This window comes from Pseudochaenichthys georgianus, chromosome 5 (assembly GCF_902827115.2).
Source record: "Pseudochaenichthys georgianus chromosome 5, fPseGeo1.2, whole genome shotgun sequence".
NCBI classification, from domain to species: domain Eukaryota; kingdom Metazoa; phylum Chordata; class Actinopteri; order Perciformes; family Channichthyidae; genus Pseudochaenichthys; species Pseudochaenichthys georgianus.
The window spans coordinates 17,297,821-17,316,878 of record NC_047507.1 but is presented as its reverse complement, the minus strand read 5'-3'; the positions used below and the strand labels follow the sequence as shown (position 1 = coordinate 17,316,878).

The 19,058-nt window shown below is 37.7% G+C and overlaps 3 protein-coding genes and 1 long non-coding RNA gene across 5 annotated transcripts; 1 reads left to right on the top strand and 3 right to left on the bottom strand.

Annotated features, from left to right (window-relative positions):
* Nucleotides 1–1,069: 1,069 nt before the first annotated feature.
* arl8ba (ADP-ribosylation factor-like 8Ba) lies at nt 1,070–7,335 on the bottom strand. The gene is made up of 7 exons (XM_034083925.2): nt 7,109–7,335; nt 5,060–5,140; nt 4,870–4,943; nt 4,642–4,735; nt 4,456–4,523; nt 4,005–4,075; nt 1,070–1,994 (listed from the first exon to the last, which is right to left on the bottom strand). Exons 1-7 carry the CDS (start codon nt 7,229–7,231, stop codon nt 1,945–1,947), a joined length of 561 nt encoding a protein of 186 aa, XP_033939816.1. The 5' UTR covers nt 7,232–7,335; the 3' UTR covers nt 1,070–1,944.
* Nucleotides 6,456–15,251, top strand: LOC117447241 (uncharacterized). The gene is made up of 4 exons (XR_004552208.1): nt 6,456–6,766; nt 9,311–9,443; nt 10,051–10,174; nt 14,925–15,251. It is a non-coding gene; the product is annotated as an uncharacterized lncRNA (long non-coding RNA).
* LOC117447239 (tumor necrosis factor receptor superfamily member 5-like) lies at nt 8,730–11,777 on the bottom strand. Its single transcript, XM_034083923.2, has 6 exons — nt 11,651–11,777; nt 11,406–11,531; nt 11,087–11,218; nt 10,267–10,335; nt 10,032–10,181; nt 8,730–9,438 (listed from the first exon to the last, which is right to left on the bottom strand). The coding sequence occupies exons 1-6, from the start codon at nt 11,775–11,777 to the stop codon at nt 9,269–9,271; spliced, it is 774 nt and encodes a 257-aa protein (XP_033939814.1). The 3' UTR covers nt 8,730–9,268.
* Nucleotides 15,252–15,802: 551 nt separating the features above from the next.
* Nucleotides 15,803–18,833, bottom strand: LOC117447210 (tumor necrosis factor receptor superfamily member 4). Of its 2 annotated transcripts, XM_034083884.1 has the most exons (7): nt 18,708–18,833; nt 18,481–18,597; nt 18,128–18,256; nt 17,974–18,040; nt 17,618–17,868; nt 17,442–17,534; nt 15,803–17,092 (listed from the first exon to the last, which is right to left on the bottom strand). In XM_034083884.1, exons 1-7 carry the CDS (start codon nt 18,790–18,792, stop codon nt 17,007–17,009), a joined length of 828 nt encoding a protein of 275 aa, XP_033939775.1. In that variant the 5' UTR covers nt 18,793–18,833; the 3' UTR covers nt 15,803–17,006. The 2 variants fall into 2 exon arrangements, with proteins under 2 accessions (XP_033939775.1, XP_033939776.1); XM_034083885.1 differs by lacking the exon at nt 17,442–17,534.
* Between the last annotated feature and the right edge of the window lie 225 nt (nt 18,834–19,058).

The following is a 19,058-nucleotide window of genomic DNA, read 5'->3' as shown; positions in this document are numbered from 1 at the left end:
GCGCACATGACCAATGAGGGCACGAGATAAGTTTGTGCCCCGATGGAAGGCTGACAGGCAGGTAGGCCATTGGTTGTACTTTTTACAGTATTACGGCTTCTACAGATGAAATTTTTTTTATGGATTTTTTGTCAAAGCACTTAAGATATTCATTGCTATCGGAATGTTTAGAGCATTCCATGGAATATAACAAAAAGTGTATCTCGAGCCGGTTTCTGAAACTTACCTACCCCACCTTTAATAGAGGTGAGATATTGCTGATGTTGGTGGATCTGAGCCAAGCAGTAAACTTACATAGACTCAATAACTTCGGTTAGGTCAATTAGTAGGTCTGAGTAAATTCCCGGAATAAATTATCAGCCCTCACCGACTCTTACAGTATACATACAAGCAGGTCACACAGTATGATCACAAATACATAAACTCTGTTAAAAATCAGTTTTTATTAAAAAGTACAGGCTGCATACAGTATGTGTACTCAGCATTGGAGAAACTTGACATGTTTTGGTATGTGTCTGAACCTCTCTTTAGTGGTTCATTAATAAAACAGATGTCAACGTGAGCCTACTTTGTTCATGTACTGTTGAGTTTAATTTCAGTAGTTGTGTACTTTAATGTATTTACAAAGTGTGAAGAGGAGGCAACTTTAGAATAGGGAACCTGTTCAGGTCAATTAGAGTCAAATTAGCTTATTGGTTATGAACAATACTTCACTTTAAAATAAGGAACATATTCTTTGATAGAAATACCTAATTTTGAGTTATTTAGACATATTGAGGAGAGCATATTAAGACCAAAGCTAATGTACAACAACTTCCTTCCTTGCAATAAATAAGGACTAATTAGAGGGTTATTGAGGAAAAACTCTCAACTAATGGCCTATTACCTGTAGAATATAGTCATGTAGAATAAGGCATTAATAAGTGTTTTATAATGACTAATAAAGAGCCAATATACTGCTAATATGCATGTTAATTAACAACTAGTTGATGGTGTACCTTAATATAAAGTGTTACCACATTTACATTTAATATGTATGAAATATAGGTGTACAAACCACAGGACAAAGTTTAAATTAAAAAGCAAGCCTTTTTATTTGTTGAATATATAGTGGTGTTTTTTACTTTTCCCAGGTAGGCACACCTTGCATGCTGTTTGGCTGCAGAGGCGAGAGACATTGCACAAGGCACTTTAAATTATGCCACTCTCTCAGCTTTGAGGCAGCACAAACAACATCTTCCACCGTGGATACTTACAACTGAGGCCAAAATAACCCACACGACCCCGTACACGTATTTTTACTTATAGAACAGTCAGACTTTAAATAGAATCACATATTCATACACGCACATCTCACATCAGTAAAAATCATACTAGCTCAACATTTGTACAGACCTGCATCTATTGACTTGCACATTTTCTAAAACAATAGACATCTCCGTGAAAGAAGAAGATGTTATCAAGCTAAAGGTGACATTCAAATACGATCACAGAGTAGAGCTAGAAAGAAGTGGGAAGAGCTGCATGTCTCATCAGCAGTCTGCTGGCGTTATATGTGACAGTGTGAAGAACATTTCTTGTTATCAACCCTTCTTTAGGAGGTTGTTGTTGTATACCCCAGATTAGTGTTATGAACCACTGGGTATGATCAGCCGGGTAATGCCTAAATTATGACAAATATATTCCAAATTAGGCTCTGACTCCAAAGCTTTACAGGACAATAATGCCAATAATGTTCCTTACATCTGATACCAGAATAACATTTTTTAGTAGTTCATTCTCAGGGTTTGTGAAATAACGACTAAATGAAAAGGGGGGAAGTGTGTGTCACAAGCAGAAAAGAGCAACATGTGAGTTGAAAATACAACAGGTGATGGGTGGGGGGGCCCGGTGGTGGCATAACAGTTACATGGCAATACACAGCTGAAAACAACTCCTGCATTTTCAGCTCCTACTGGATTTTGAGTGCTGGATGAGCCACTGAAGTGTTATGTCTAGAATCAAAGAAACACAGAATCAGTCTGAGCATCGATGTATTATTCAGCCAATTCTAACTAAAATTGCTATTACAAGCAGACACTAGGGGTGCGTTCACACCTGCCTTGTATAGTCCGGTTGAATCAAACCCTGGTGCGTTTAGCCGCTTGGTGCGGTTCATTTGGGTCGGTGTGAACACAATCCGAGACCTCTTAAGTGAACTAAACAACCGGACTCTGGTCCGCTAAAATAGGTGGTCTCGGAGCGCTTGCTTGCGAACTCTGGAGCGGTTCATTGCTGGTGTGAACGCAGTCCGCACCAAAACATAGGAAGCGTAGTATTTACAGTTGCAAGAAAAAGTATGTGAACCCTTTGGATTCTCCACAGGTGTGTTCCTTCCAAACAACTCAACTTTGGTTTCATCTGTCCACAGAATATGTTGCCAGTAGTGCTGTGGAACATCCAGGTGCTCTTTTGCAAACTTCAAACGTGCAGCAATGTTTTTTCTGGACAGCAGTGGCTTCCTCCGTGGTGTCCTCCCATGAACTCCATTCTTGTTCAGTGTTTTACGTATCGTAGATTCGTCAACAGAGATGTTAGCATGTGCCAGAGATTTCTTTAAGTCTCTAGCTGACACTCGAGGATTCTTCTTCACCTCATTGAGCATTCTGCGCTGTGCTCTTGCAGTCATCTTTACAGGACGGCCACTCCTAGGGAGAGGAGCAACAGTGCTGAACTTTCTCCATTTATAGACACTTTGTCTTACCGTGGACTGATGAACATCAAGGCTTTCAGAGATACTTTTGGAACCCTTTCCAGCTTTATGCAAGTCAACAATTCTTAATCGTAGGTCTTCTGAGAGATCTTTTGTGCGAGGCGTGGTTCACATCTGGCAATGCTTCTTGAGAATAGCAAATTCAAAACTGGTGTGTATTTTTTATAGGGCATGGCAGCTTTAACCAACACCTCCAATCTCGTCTCATTGATTGGACTCCAGGTTGGCTGACTCCTGACTCCAATTAGCTCTTGAAGAAGTCTTTAGCCTAGGGATTCACATACTTCTTCCACCCTGCACTGTGAATGTTTACATGGTGTGTTCAATAAAAACATGAAAACATATAATTGTTTGTGTGGTATTAGTTTAAGCAGACTGTGTTTGTCTATTGTTGTGACTTAGATGAAGATCAGAACACATTTTATGACCAACTTATGCAGAAATCCAGGTAATTCCAAAGGGTTCACATACTTTTTCTTGCAACTGTACGCGTCACAAGAGCGCGGATATCTTCAAAATCTTTAGCGAAAGAGTCTTTCAAGACATCCGCGGTTGTTTAGTTAAAGAGTGAAGCAGAATGAAGTGTTGAACAGTGTTGTGTAAAGTAAAAATGCTCCGTCAACTATAAAAGTAAGAACACCTGCCGTCGGTGAAACGCCCCTCCTTACTGCAGAACATCTCTCATTATGTTATAATGTTTATAATCATATGCGCGGGCCGCTAGAGTCTGTTGCTCTCCAGATTAACAGCAGCATGAGAATAACCTGCCGAAAGTGCCGATGCTCCATGGCGGAGGCTCCGGTAGAAATTGCCGGGATTTGCGTTTTTACCACCTTAATGTCTGACCAATGGTTGAACAGCATTTCCGTGCACATGACTTGTGTTTAAAGTTTATAGTCCGTTTAGTGTGAACGCAAACCGAACCTTCTGAAAAATGAAACAATGTAACAAACTGTTGTTCTGGTGCGCACCAGAAAACAGACTATTAGGTGTGAATGCACCCTAAAACACTTCACAGAGAGACAATAGCTGTCACAATAGCCATGAAGCACAGATGTATACGCTTTTTACTTTTAACGATGTATAAGTTAGTCTTTAATAAACTGCTTAGCCAAAAGGACAAAGATATCCGTATTGCAATATTTGATCACACGGTCATTGCAGCTTCGTATCATGCATTATTTTGGTTTTCCTCTCGCTAGTCATTGACATATGCCAGACTCTGAAATTGAGTTCAATCACTGCAACTCACCAATGTTGTCTTTCTCTTTGCAGGAAATGGAGTAGCAGCATATCTCTCTGTCCTGAATGGCTGCCAGATTCCTTTGAAGGAGAAAAAGGGGCATAAATATAAGAAGTTTGCTATCAGGCTGACAATCAATCTCACTCATAGGCAGCTTATGCAGCAACTCTGCACATATTTCTAACATGACAGCAGATGGAGCCATTTCCTGCTTTACATAGCAACAGCTTTACCAGTAGAGATGTCAGAGGAAATTGCATTGTCATTAGCATATAATGATATTCTGATATTGAGTCCTAAATAATTTTTCCATTTAACCATTAAATAAGAAACTAAAAGGGCAATTTCATGACAGAAAGAGACTATAGTGCACTAAAGTACAAATGAAACAGTGCAAAACTGGGCTTCAGCTCTAATTTAATTAAATTGATAACAACTTTGCACCATTTGACATACATACATTTTCTCAATGAGCTGCTTTTCATCTAGAGCATTGGGGAGATCCCTTTTGTTACCGAGTACCAAAACCTAAAAAGAACAAGACAATTTAAATAAGCAACTGCAGCAAGTAATAGTTGTTAAAACCCACACACAGTTCTGCATAAATGGTGCAGAAATAGAATATTGGTTTCTGGAAAACACTTACAGGAATTCCTTGCAACTGAGGTTTGTCTAATAAATTATGAAGCTCGTTTCTAGATGCCTCCACCTTTTCTTGATCTGCTGCGTCAACCATGTACCTAGAAATGAGCAAGACCAAAATAAGTTAAATGTGTTTTACATACATTAAAAGTACACTCCGTCCATTTCAAGAGCTTGTTACCATTCATTATGTTTGTCAGACAAAGATGAAGATTGAAACTGATATACTCACACGATTGAATTAACTCCCCGACAGTACCGCTCCCACATGCTCCTGAACCTTGGCTGCCCTCCTATATCCCAGATCTACAGAATGACAGGCACATCTTCATGTGATACTCATATTTTAATTATAACTTCCTCTTTGTATTAAAAAGGTTATTTACAGTTACACTGCACTGACAGTAGAAGGATTGAAATACCTTTATGGTGACGTTTCCTTTGGTGACCTTCCTCATATTGAACCCCACCGTAGGGATCATGTCTTCACTGAAATGCCCAGACTGAAAATAAATACATAAGTAAAATACATCTTAAAATAAAACTGACAATAAAAACAATATAATAAAGCTGCAAATGGACATTTCATACATAGAAAAATATCCATAAAACATAATCCATTATGTTCCAGCCCAGTAAGAGGACAGAGAACACAGTATTACAGAGTTTTTGATCACCTAATCGTTTTATGCATCCATATTAAAATAAATTATAAAATAATCTCTAATAGAACAAATGTATTATCATTATGACATGCTGCACTGGATCTCTTGTACTTTCACTTGTTTACGTACCTTTATTATAACATAGCTTAATACTGTAACATAGTGTAATACTTCTCATCATACAGTATTTAAGATTTAAATGGGGTACAGAAAAGGTTTAAAAAATTATAGAAAAAACACTCAAATCTAGTTTATGTGTTACTGTGTCCAAAACTGTTAAAAGGCAGGTACTTGTATTTGTGAAACGCCAATATGTTCTCCTAAAGCAAATCAACAAACCAAGATAAATACTTTAAAACACTAAAACCAGATGTTTTTCTCAACGTATTGTGGCTATTGTGATTGCTCATTTTGTGTCAGAATACAGAATCAGTGGCATTCCCCTGTAACATCAAACTCCCAAGCTGTGTCTCGCCCTTCTCCCTGCCCCCTTTTATAAACCAGCGGGCTGCTGTACGCACATTTCACAGCACATGACTTGCAGGAGTCACCTGATGAAGCTAAGTGGAAATGAGTGCAGCAGTCTCATGACTGAGGAAGGAGGAACCACCCCCACAACAACCATTCATTCACTCCTCTGTGTCAGAGGCTGTCATCTCTTACGTGTGTGAAAGAAGGATCTTAGTTTTGTTCCAACCACAAAACACACACATTTCCTCCTCAGACACCAACCATCTGATGCTTATTAAACAAAATGTTTCTGCACTAAAAAATACTATGCACTGGTTTTCTTTCTTTTTTTCGAAGACTTTGTAATTAAATCTTTCAATCATCCAGTTCTGTCTCTGATTAGTTGAGGTGTTTGATTTTTCATTTATGAATCAAACTGATAAGCAACTCAAAACAAAGCAGAGCAACTTAAGCTTACTTTTCACAATATGCTGTTGAAAACTCAGTTTCTGTCTGATGATTAGCCAAAGAAAAGTTGCTCCACTATAAACATTTGAGAAATGTTGGCAAATTGCACAAAGTTGCAGAGTTGCACAAGAGAAATGGCCTGCCAAGAAAGGATGCTCTGCAGCCGCAGTCAGACGAGGTCAAAGATACAATCTGTGTGTAACTTGACCACAATTTGCATTAAAGCTGCTGCAGTATGAGTCTTGTTAAGTTGTTAAGCATTGCTTTATATCACTTTTAATATGCCACTTGCAACCTGTTCTTAGACACCAACAACAACTGAGACATGGATATATTTGTAAATATGTCCAAATAATATGTTAAAACAAAACAAACTGACCCAGCTACAGATTAACTTTTTGTTCTAGGCTCCTAAAATCTGTAAAAAAATCATTTGTTTTTTGCGGAGATTTTTAACCTGTTGCAGGACACCTGTATGTTCAACATGTTCTCAGTTACCTTCCTGTCTGACAGCTTTATACTCGCTATAACACGACCCTACAGCTAGTAAGTGATGCAATTTTACCACAACAAGGCATATATGTGTATGTTGCGTTTAGGTTTCAGCATGCTAAACAATCCTAACATAATTAGCCACTAGCCGACGACTAGTGGCTGCAGAAAACTAGTTAGCTCAGCTGACTTGTTGACACTCTTCCTACAACCTGACTCATGTCCAGGTTTGTTTTTATGGATGCTTCTGTCCTAAACATATCAACGTCACATTGTTTTTGTACCCGAAGACCCAGACAGTGTAGCATTACCTAGTTAGCCTAACTCTTATCCCATTATTAGCGCTAATAGTATTAGCACTGCCCCTAGCAAGGTGGCTAGCAGCTGAAGACTTACAGCGATCACGTTTACAAATGTAGTTTTTCCCGAGTACTGGAGGCCAACCAGCGTCAGCTCCATCTCCTCCTTCCAAAACAGAGTCTTAAACCAGTCCAGCAGCCGGTTCACTAGGGCCAGCATCTTCAGGTCGGTGTCCACACTCCCCCACGGTAGTGTCTGTCTCTCCCTCCCTGTCAGATGTGGCGTTTTCCAGCGAGGAAGGGAAGTGGGACGCAGGCAGCTGTCATATGATCAGTCTGCAGAAAACGCACCGACAGCGCCCCTGCAGGCAGATGAAGGAAATACACCCATAGCGTGCAGCGTTGTCTTTTATCCACTAAAATGCATTGCACTCATGTATGGAGGACGGTTAGGGCCACATGAAGAAAAAAACGTGGGGATGTGAATTATTTTTTTTTTAATGTATTGTTCTAAGAAAAAAGTCCAAATTCCGACTTTTTTCTCAGAACAAAAAAACCCATAATTTTTCACATCCCCCAAAAAATAAATTAATATGGCCCGATAGTTGCGATAGTTCTTGGATTTTGCGTTCACACCAAAATGATTTGGAACTAGAACCTAGTTCATGCGAACCTTTTCACCCCTTTTCAGTCCCTTCTAGAGAGGTGGTACGTTCCTGGGGAGGAAAAGGTTCCAATTTCTGATTGGCTGGGCGAATTGCAAACCACACCCCGTAAAACTCCAAAAAGTTTTGTGAAGCCGCCATTTTATTTGCTTGCATTAGCATTATTAGCATTAGCCCAGCGCACCAACGGAGAGAGACTAACTTATGGCAACACAAAAGAAAACATGGGAGCGGTGGAGTGATGAGGAGTCGGCGCTTCTTGCAAGGAGAAACACAGTGACTGTTCTCTCTTCAATAAATATTTTTAAAAGCTTACAGCTCCGGGAATCTCCGACGTATTCATGTTCTGGATAAACTGTAAAGCCCTCTGAGACAAAAGAACACGAAACTTTGATTGACTTTGATTGATGGATTCAGCTTAAGAAGTACACTTCACTTCAGAGCCCTCAAGAGCCATATATAAATGTTTATTTGTGTCAAAAATTGTGTTGCTATTAAAGGTCTTGCTACTACCTAAAAGTCAGCAACAGGAGTGTAAGGGATTTCTAACAGGTTTGAGATTTTAGATTTTGAAGCTGTTCTCCACTATAGCAATGATGTGTCAGTCTGGTGGGGGAGTATTGTAGGTGGGTGGGTGCTACTTATGTTTTGTTGTCATTGCATGTTTGCTTGTTTTGAAAGCATGAGTGGGGATGAAATATAACTTAATGACAACCATTTTCACTAACTGTTGTTTTCTATAAAATGTATCTTTTTTTTTGTGAGCTAATTAACCTTTTGGTGTCATGTTGAAATCTTTAATGTAGTGTAAATATACCCCTACTTATCCAGTAAAAAATAGAGTTATACAAATAAAAAAGAGAATAAATGTTGCCTCTAAAAAAGAAACTAAAGAGACGATTTATCTGAAGCCTAGGGAGACCTTATTTGTGACTTTGAAATTCAAAACAGACCAGGACCAGGGCCCCTTTTCGTTGTATTCTTAATTTTGAAATAAGAGAACAAGTCAAGAGATTAAAATACACAATAAAACTATCATTTTACTGCTGTCACAGCATGAATACATGCATACATTACATAACAAACAAAATCAGAAGGGGAAATAAATACATAATACAATAGACATAAGTAACAGTCTGCCAGGATTCATTATCTGCGACCACAAACTACAGGTCTTGCTTCAAGGATGCTGTGTGCTTTGGTGTTATATTAGCTGAATACACTTAACTGTATAATACATCCTATATAATACTTTGCTTTAATGCAAGTATGCAATGTTTAGAAATTACCATTAGTATGACCATAAGCCTTTTGGTTTGTTAGGTTTTTTAAACAAATCCTTCAAAATAAGAACAACTCGCTTTAAAACGGCTGAATGTCGGACCTATGAACTTAGTTCTTCTAAAATAACATACTTTTGAATAAGGTTTCCAGTTATAATACCTTCACATGTTCGTAAGACAAATCCTGGTCTTTCACTTCCCTGCTGCTGATGGAAACCGAGAAGTGTGCTTCTGTAACCCGAACAGGTTTATATGTAAATGTCTGCTAATAACAAACAAGATGATTTGTACAATTACATCAATATTATATTAGTCAACAGACTGAATAAACTGCAACCCGACTTCTTCCAGACACAGGGGGCCAATACTGTTGTTCTTGGATTCGTCCTGCATGATGAGCACGCTCCCACTCTCCTCCTTCGACAGGCGGGAGTCACTCGTGTTGATGGAGACCTCTAAGACCTCTTTAGGATAGTTATCTTGGGTAAATACAAACAAAGTCATGTTAAAATGCTCTATACACTCAACTACACTACACTTTCCCTACAATTTGATACTGGGATTTCATGTATGATACATAGTTTAAACATGATAGTCTATGATACTGTTCTCCATTGAAGCTCCTCAATGCTAATGCTGCTTATTCTTAAATGTGTATATAATGTGTACATGTTTCTTCTAAAACATAATATGTTTTCTATGTTATCAACGGTGTTCTCTCTGAGTAAAATTCCAATGAAATTAGAAATGAGCAGTGCAAACACGACAAACATAAGTTGAATGCATTTTTTACATTTCTTTCAGCAACTGTTTTCGAAAAAGCTCTTTGTAATTCTGTTTTTACATTTTTTGACAAGATCCATTTTCAGTGAGTTAAATGTTTTTTTTGTATTGAAGGGTCATTTCTGTTTGTAGCAGATTTGGCTGATTTGAAGAAAAATTACTTGCAGGATTGTTGTTCCTTGACTTTGTACATCATTGATTGCACTTATACATTGTTTTGGATAAAAGGGTCAGCTAAATGAAATGTAATTTGATAGTTAAATAAGTGTTATCTTTAAGGCCCACTTACGTGCTCTATACTTCTTTAGGTTCTTCACACAGGCATAAGAGAGAAACACAAGGAGGGTGAGAGAAACCAGAACAAAGCCGATGCCAAGGATCACAGGAACGTAGTCTACACCATCTCTGCGTCTCTCTGGACTTGGTTCACTGGTAAGATCTGGTGAAACATAAAATCATTGTCATGTTAGTTTAACTCAGCTAAGTTGTCATCAAATAAAAACATTAATTTTGCATCAACTTACTGGGACGTTCTTCTTTTAAAAGCTCACACTGATACGTATAATTTATCATCTTGGCGTCCAAGGCTATCTCTGCAGAAAGAGATGGCAGATTGTTAAATGATGATTTAGATTTATTTTAAAGGTGTTATTATTATTAATATATTAACATTTTAGCATTAGCATTTAGATCAAAGCATTATCATATCTGAAAAGATGAACATTGACGACAAGAAACAAAATAATTAGAAGAGTTATATAGATATATTTGATAGATAACTTACATATAATCTATCAATAAACACTTTCAGACAAAGCCCCAGAACATCACGACTAAAGTCATTCTTCAAGTCAACCCATAGCTGGCATTACTGGTGTAAAAGTATTGTGTTGTCAAGTGTTTTGACTTCCAAATGCTCCTAAAGATCATTATTAATATTTTCTTCTGATCACGGTAGACACAAATGCCAGTCAGCAGCCCACTCCCTGCATTTCGTATTGCTTAAAAGTTAGCAAACACTTTTGCACAGTTCTTGACACTCAGCTTTCTATGACTGAATGACCGATGTGACAACGATTTGGAAAATCCCCATCAATTCTGTGTGCGTGATTTGAGATATAAAGATACTGTAATTTGTTATTGTGGTGACATAAGAGTGGGTTGGAGCATTAATCCAACCTATATTCCAAGGCTGTGTCCAACCCACATTTATTTCAATGTACCACCCTTGACATCCAATGACATGATACTCAAATATTAAATAAAAAAACTCAAATTTAAGTTATTCAAACCTGCTTTGTGCAAATGCGGCATTCATTTGAAAAGAGAAATGTCCACTCTCACCTGTTTTCTTTGGTTTTTCCCCCTTGACGCATTTGTTTTCCTGACACTCTGAACAGACATTGTTGGAGCACAGGAAACCATTATGGCACGAGCAGTTTGCATTTGTGGTGTTCTGACATTTCTCAGCATATTCTGTAGACAGACAATAATTCAAACCACAGGACTTCCAGGAACAACAGTGTTGTATTGTTTCCACTAAAATGCATTGTTAAATGTATTGCACATATCAACAGGTGTTTCACTATAGATATCCAAAAAGAGAGGAGGACTATTCATTATCTCTAAATCAAACTTTTACAAACATTAATTTCTGTCTTACCATATAGGCATGATCGGCATTTCTCACATCTGTCGAACATGTTGTATTGGTCTGAGTAGAAACCTTCCTTACAGGGTCTACAGACAGTTTGCTGTTTCTCTGTGCAATAGTCCTTCATATATGTACCTTTAATGATAAGAAACAATAGAACCAGTCATTTACATGGACAAACATGACAGACAAGTAGACCAAATTATTTCAAACACATATTATCTAATAATTAAAAGACGAATTAAGTGTTTTACCTGGAGGACACTTATTACAGCCTCGCCCATCTACCTGATGCTGACGTTCCCCACAGCCTGCAGCGTGCACTATAGTCCAACAAGTTAATGCAGATATTACTGCCAAGGAAAGTCTCAGAGAAATCATTATGACCAATGCTCTTCCCTTGCCTTCAGGGTTTTATATTGGCTGTTTGATGACGTCAGTATGTGGTTAGCTTGCTGAGAGATGTCTCTGTCTCGCTCAGGAATTGAAAGATCATTTGTACTTGTGTTTAACAACATATGATGTATGCCGCCTTTTTGTTTTGGGTTTGTTTTTTGTTTTGTTTATTACCTGTATTTACTAGATGACCCTTGTAATTTGATTTTATTAGGAAATTGGACTTGAGAGGAGCTGGGTGTTTGTTCATCAAAGGTGGACACCATACAGTAACTACAGTTGAGACAGATTTATAAAGACACAACAGATACAACAGCCTGTGTTGACTTTTATAGATCTTTCTTTTATAGACTTTCCACCAAAGCATGTGTTGGTGTTGGAGGTGTTAAGATGTTGTCACGTCAAACACTTAAACCAGTGTCTGCACATTGCCGAAACATAACTGAAATCTGGATTGTTGAATTATACTTGTGTCTGTAAATTCAGCTACTTAGTGTATGTTATTGTTGTTATTATTATTTATATTATTGTAAAAATATACTGTTAAAACATACTTATTTCTTATGATCCCAACGCAAACTCTTTCGGTAGTATCCTGTGTTTCACTCTGCTTTGACATCTGAATTTCCCCACAAGGATCAATAAAGGTCTATATTATATTACTTTATGTCCGTAAACGACCCTTTGCTATAGTCAACCAAAGTTAAGGCCAAAAACATCCCAAACTAAAAAATATGTTCTGTCAAATGGTAAACCTAACCGGCTGCTGGTTCACTTTGACACAGCTGCGCTTTCAAAATGACATGGGTAACAGAAATTAACAGTAGTCATAGGGGCATTAATGATGAAAAAGCCATTACATTGAAAACACATGCATCATACTATTCTGAATAAGACTCAGTTTGGTTCCTGGGAAACCCGTGGAAACATTAAAAACAACACAATCATTTTATTTTAAACAAACACCTGAATAAATTCTACACAACTTCCCTTGGCCAACTAAACTTCCCAAGAAATTCACCTCAATAAGTTAAGGGTTACAACAATTAAATCTTAGTTAGTCATAATGCTGTTGGTATTTCAAAATCGTTAACCCTAGACTCTTCTTTTTAGTGTGAATTTATACTCTTTTTGAAAGCCGTGGTTACAAAACAAAGGATTGAAACGTGACTATGCTTGCACTGGGTTTTTTGGCTAGCATTCTGCTGTGTTTAGCACTCATATAAAGCACGTAAGCATGTGAAATTGCATTGTGATTATAAAGCTTCTATGATGCTGGAATACACACAAAAAAGCAATATGATGTGTCGGTTTGATTGGGATTGTTGACATTTGGTAGAGGAAGGGGGGAATTTCCTGGCAAATGCAAAACATTGTTAAGTATTGTTGAAATGATGAGAGGATAAAATAGACAGAAACTGAATCATCAGCAGTTTTTCAATTTGAATAATTTAAGCTTTTCTAACTGAATTTCAGTGCCAAACATGCCAAACATTTGTCACTTCCAACTTGACAAAAAGTAAGATTTTTGGTTTTTTATTTGAATATCCTTGGCTTTGCTCAGAACCAGCAGAGACATTATCTTCTGCACATTTAAAATAATATATATATATATTATTATTATATTATTAAGTTATGAGTAGCGACCCTTCTGATGTTGTTGAGCCTTAGCAAGGTGTTGGCTTTATAAGAACATTTAAATAAATAATGTCTGCTAAATCTGATTATGTGTCCACACTCACATTACATGTTACTTGTTAGACACTTGTAGCCAAAGCAACTTACATACTCAATCCCCACAGGAGCAATTTGGGGTGAAGTGTCTTGCCCAGGGACACGACGAAATGCTGATTGCAGTGGGGTTTGAACCTGTGACCCCCTAATCCGAACACCTACGGACAACTCACTACACCACACGCCTCCCTGCCTCAATTATCAGCTTCAACACTACCAATCAAAACCTCATCAATATTACCAATGTTATCAAATACAATGACATCTCTCGGTCAGTCACACTCACTCACTCACACATTTGAAACCTTTGGAAGGATGTGAGATAACCATAGACCTACGTATACATAGTTCTCAGCAGTGTGTATCGTCATTGCGTTGCCACAAAGGACAATATGGGGGTAGTGGTAAGGGTGGGTGGAAGATATTTACAGTCATGTGTTGCTGAGCTTTCAATGTAAGAAAATAAGAACTGGACATATTTGGGGCGGAGAGTCACTTCTTATCTTCCACCGGACTCCACTCCTTTAATTTCCCAAGGAAGGTTTCACACAAACTATTCCTTCCCAAACAATCAAACATTGTACACAGATATATTGGTATCAAACATTGTACACAGATATATTGGTGTTTGAGATTATATTGGCCCCGGAAAGAACCTTGAAAAGAACATGTGTGTGTGCTGGTGGGGGGAAGTGTGTGTGTGTGCTGGTGGGGGGAAGTGTATGTGTGTGTGTGTGTGTGTGTGTGTGTGTGTGTGTGTGTGTGTGTGTGTGTGTGTGTGTGTGTGTGTGTGTGTGTGTGTGTGTGTGTGTGTGTGTGTGTGTGTGTGTGTGTGTGTGTGTGTGTGTGTGTGTGGTGTGTGTGTGTGTGTGTGTGTGTGTGTGTGTGTGTGTGTGTATGTGTGTGTGTGTGTGTGTGTGTGTGTGTGTGTGTGTGTGTGTGTGTGTGTGTGTGTGTGTGTGTGTGTGTGTGTGTGTGTGTGTGTGTGTGTGTGTGTGTGTGTGTGTGTGTGTGTGTCTGTGTGTGTGTGTGTGTGTGTTGATATTCTGGGTCAGGGAGTATATGTGTGTATGGCAGGGTGTCTGGGTCATGGAGTGTAAGTAAGAAGGTTTATATATATATAGGATTACTTTAAAACAGTCCCAAATAATACATGTTTACTTCAATACAGTTCAAGATAATACCTGTTTACTTTAATACAGTTTAGAACAATATCTGTTTGCTTTACAGCTAACTGCTAACTTTCCTCCAAGTGATTGTAGCGATACTAACAACATGAGAAGACTGACTCTGTTGTTGGCAGCGTGTGATTCACTTTTGGTGTGTGTGTGACCAACAGCTTTGGTAGCATGTTGTAAATGAAATTGTAAATGAAATGGTTTCTTTCAAACCACACAGGACATCCTGGATCTCTGACATGTATTGAAAGTATCGGCAGGCCTCTTTCCAGTGAACTGTTTTGCATATATATCCATGCAGAGCTGAAGATGAGGAGTACGATGAGGAGTACGTTCAGCCACAGACTCATCCCTCCACGACACAGCACCAAGCGCCTCGGTCAGTCCTTTGTGCCTGTAGCAGGCTGCACAACAAGGGGTCAATAATGTGAAACTATTACTATACATAAATACACACTGTTTCCACAACCCATGTTAATATATCTAATATGTAATATATGACTCTATGTATATATGTCCATTTTCATTTTCATTCATTTCTTACCTATAGTTTATATGACCAAATATGTACGCTCATTTGAATTGTATTCATTTCTTATTTCATAGTTTCTCGTTATTATTATTATTTTTTTTATCGCTGATCTTATTTTTGATTTTATGAATCTGTGTGAATCTGTGCTATCCTGTTTTTCACTCTTACCCTGTTGCTGTTTAAACAACTGAATTTCCCCACGGGGATTAATAAAGGTCCTTCTTCTTATTCTTATTATTACATGTTGCTTGTTAGACGCTTTTATCCAAAGCGACTTACATACTCAATACTGTGGACAATCCCCACAGGAGCAATTTGGGGTGAAGTGTAGTGCCCAGGGTCACAACGACATGCTGACTGCAATGGGGTTTGAACCCTGATCCGAACAGCTACGCACAACCCACTGCGCCACACACCTCTTATCTTACAGTATGTTATATACCATGTTACCAATCCACAGATTCCAAATTAGAAAGTTTAGTTGTTCAAAATCACTTTATTCTCACACTCTCAGGGCACCTCAGTGCACAAGACAGTGGTCAAATTATTTGACAATAAAACTTGATTTATGATAAGAGTCTGATAGCAACTTGATGTTAGTTGTTCAAGCCGTGAACAACAAACTATAAACCCATAATAATCTAACAACCCATAAAGTGAATCAGGTGACCATTAGAAAGCAGCTCAATCACTAATGTAGCTAGTGTACACAAACAGCGCTTATGCCAGGCACATGAGTATTTTCACTTTGTTGTACTGATACCTGTAGGATATACCTAAAGGATTTGAAAACGTTGACCGTCATTGAGTTTACTGTAAATGTTAGTACACTTATAATGGTATTCTACCCGAGGGCGCTGTTGTAACCAAACTGCAACTATTCTCAAGTATGCTACTAGTCATAAAGCCAGCAAAGTAGTTTATCTGATTTCATAGCAAAGTGAATAGAAATATTGAGAATATGCTTTCAATACGCCTCTGACTGCATTGTATTGGGGAAAGTCTCCAGTGAGGTATAAAAAACATGAACGTTTTCACATTTACATTTACATCAGTCTTTCCAATGGCTGAAACTAAAACATGACAGGAAGTATCTCTTAGTGGGAAAAAGAGGCGCATTATGATCCACACGGGGAATTCCACCCAACCCCCACACACTGCACGTTTTGACTGTTCTCAGCTTTGCAAAGCTATGGAACAGATCTGAATTAACAAAGTATGACAAAAATAGACACAGAAAAACAGTAAATATTTTCCTATGGCTTTCCAGCAGTTCAAAATCAATGGTATTGATTGTTACTACAATACTGTTCATATTGTATATTTCTCAGACACTTGTCACTTGCCCCATTCAAAAAAATTGCATATAGCACGATACAGTTTATGAAAACATTAAAACATACATTTTAGAATGAAACAACAGAGGTTGATAATACAAAATACTATAACGTATTTAGTGAGGTATTTATCCAAGTAAAAACTACCTGTTATTATTTATCTATAAATTGATTAGGTATGGATGATCAACCCTATATGGATTTATACAAACCTTTCAATCAAATTACAAGATCTAACCAATGAAAGTCAGATATATATATATATATATATATACCATACTTCAGATTGTGAACGCTACAATAAAGATACAGTAATAGATTTTCTGACGTATTCCTACCAATAATACTTAAAAGTGATCAGTTTGCAACGATTCCTATGATGATTATCTGATCGTAAAAGTTCACAGTCAAGTATGCGGATTCATTTGAGTCCTCAGGGCTCCTCTGGATTCAGTTTGAGAGAAGACTGACTGTCATCCCCGCTTTCTTCCACTGGGCTCCGACACAATGAGTCACTTTCTGCAAACAAACATCAAAGTACAATTATTATAATTATACACAATAAATACATATTCCTTGTCTTTTAACAGATATATGGCACATTGAAATCATGACACATGGTACAAAACACAAAGCCAGACATGTTTCTGGGGCAACATGATGTTAACCATTAAAAAATAACAAAAATGTGCTTCCTACAACAATGAAAAACATTAATCCTCGTTGTAACGATGTGTTTCAACTACTTCACTTTTACTTGAGCATGCACAATGACCACAGACATGTTTTTCAGTCAATGTTCTCAAATGACTCTCCCCAAACTATTCTTTAAGTTCAGTATCGCATTACTTTGAATCCAGTGACATACTTGTTACTGCAGGTTTAAGATTAAAGCGCAGCTTGCAGGTCACAGCGGTCAGTACAAGCAATCCAATAATTCCAATTATGATGAGGACCATACCTAAAAAAGCAAGTGAAAGGTTACTTCATTTTTAGCTTATATGAGGTTGTGTTAGATTAAAAAGATAGCAACAAATGGTTCACCTGCACCAGCAAATGGATGGAATTGGGGCCCTTTGTCCCTTGTGTGTCCTGGAGCAGCTGTGGTGCTGATGCTGGAAGTGGTGGTCTTGATGTTAGTGGCAGGATTCTGAGCTTTGTCCCCCCCATGTGAATGGTGGGATGTTAATCTTGTGAGTAGAGAAACTCTTTCGTTTGATGTGGTGGGTGTAGTGTCCACATTACATATGACATCTGAGTTCTTCTTTCCAGCAAACTTCACTCCTGATTTACATCTAGAATGAAGGATAAATGATGCAGCTGTCAACATCAATGTAGTTAACATTACTTATTTTTAAATAAAATGCGTGTAAAGATTTGAAACATTATAATACACGTACTCTTTCCATTTTTGACACTGTGAGTCGATACTTGAGCTGAAAAATCCCTCTTCACATTCTGAACATGCTGGAGAAATAATACATAAAACATGTAAAACATATCAAATATATTGGGTTTTTTTAGATTTGGAATGCAGTCTTGGATGAAATGTACCTTCACGTTTTAGTCCAAATCCCTTGTTACATTTGCAACTGGAATCATCGTAGCGAACAAATCCACTACGGCACAGACATTCAGTGTTTGTCTCTTGTGTGCACTTCTTTTTAACAAGACTTCCCGTCGCTACAAAAAAAAAAAATCAACATCATATCACATGGAAACGAAAAATAAACGTTCTTGTTTAACAAAAATGTATCCACATTGATTAATTAATCAATTTATTGCAAAGTTGGTACTATTCCAAGCTAATTTGAAATGATGAAGCCAATGTATGTAAAATAATATGAAGTTTCACATTATTGTTTAGTTTTTTGTAAAATACATCATACCCAATCCTCTACACTTACTGTCATCACACTTTATACAAGCTTTGCAGTTTTGGGAAGTATTCTCTTCATCCTGATAGTTGTCATCCGGGCAGCTTTCACAAGACTCCACACTGCCAACTCTCTTTACTTTCTGACCTTTGAGTATTTCAAAAGCACACGAGGAATATGAGAAAGTTGTAAGCAAAAAAACATTAGTATTCTATGGCATTATGCAGTCACAGTTTAGTAAGAAAGTCACACTTTACCTTTAGAGCAAATCGTCACGGCATCCAAATAAAAAATGAGTTCATAAAAAGTTAAAGTGAATATGAGCAGTTTGAGCAGGACCATGTTCAAAAGTTCACTGCCGGCAATTGCCGCTCTGTATCCTGTGTGAAATACCACAGAGTGAGACAGAGACTACCGGGATATGGAAATCACCATATCTTATATAGACGTGAAAAAATCCACTTCTTTTTTTTGAGACAGTGAGTCACATTTACACACTCCTATTAATTGATCCACAACTTTATTTTTTTCTTAAGCTGGAAACATTTAGGTTTGATGACATAAATATGAATGGATACACATATATTGTAAGCTGAAAACGTTAGTGT

Bases quoted from the DNA above. Each gene is read 5' to 3' on its own strand.
- LOC117447210 (XM_034083884.1), bottom strand. From the start codon at position 18,792: ATGGTCCTGCTCAAACTGCTCATATTCACTTTAACTTTTTATGAACTC. The intron at 17,869-17,973 runs GTACGTGTATTA...CCTTCATTCTAG, and splicing joins CAGTGTCAAAAATGGAAAGA to ATGTAAATCAGGAGTGAAGT. The intron at 17,535-17,617 runs GTGAACCATTTG...TTGCTTTTTTAG, and splicing joins CCATCCATTTGCTGGTGCAG to GTATGGTCCTCATCATAATT.
- arl8ba (XM_034083925.2), bottom strand. From the start codon at position 7,231: ATGCTGGCCCTAGTGAACCGGCTGCTGGACTGGTTTAAGACTCTGTTT. The intron at 5,141-7,108 runs GTAAGTCTTCAG...ATTTATTTTCAG, and splicing joins CATTTGTAAACGTGATCGCT to TCTGGGCATTTCAGTGAAGA. The intron at 4,944-5,059 runs GTATTTCAATCC...GTCATTCTGTAG, and splicing joins AAGGAAACGTCACCATAAAG to ATCTGGGATATAGGAGGGCA.
- LOC117447239 (XM_034083923.2), bottom strand. From the start codon at position 11,777: ATGATTTCTCTGAGACTTTCCTTGGCAGTAATATCTGCATTAACTTGT. The intron at 11,532-11,650 runs GTAAAACACTTA...TTATCATTAAAG, and splicing joins CTGTAATAAGTGTCCTCCAG to GTACATATATGAAGGACTAT. The intron at 9,439-10,031 runs GTAAGTGGGCCT...TATTTACCCAAG, and splicing joins CCTAAAGAAGTATAGAGCAC to ATAACTATCCTAAAGAGGTC.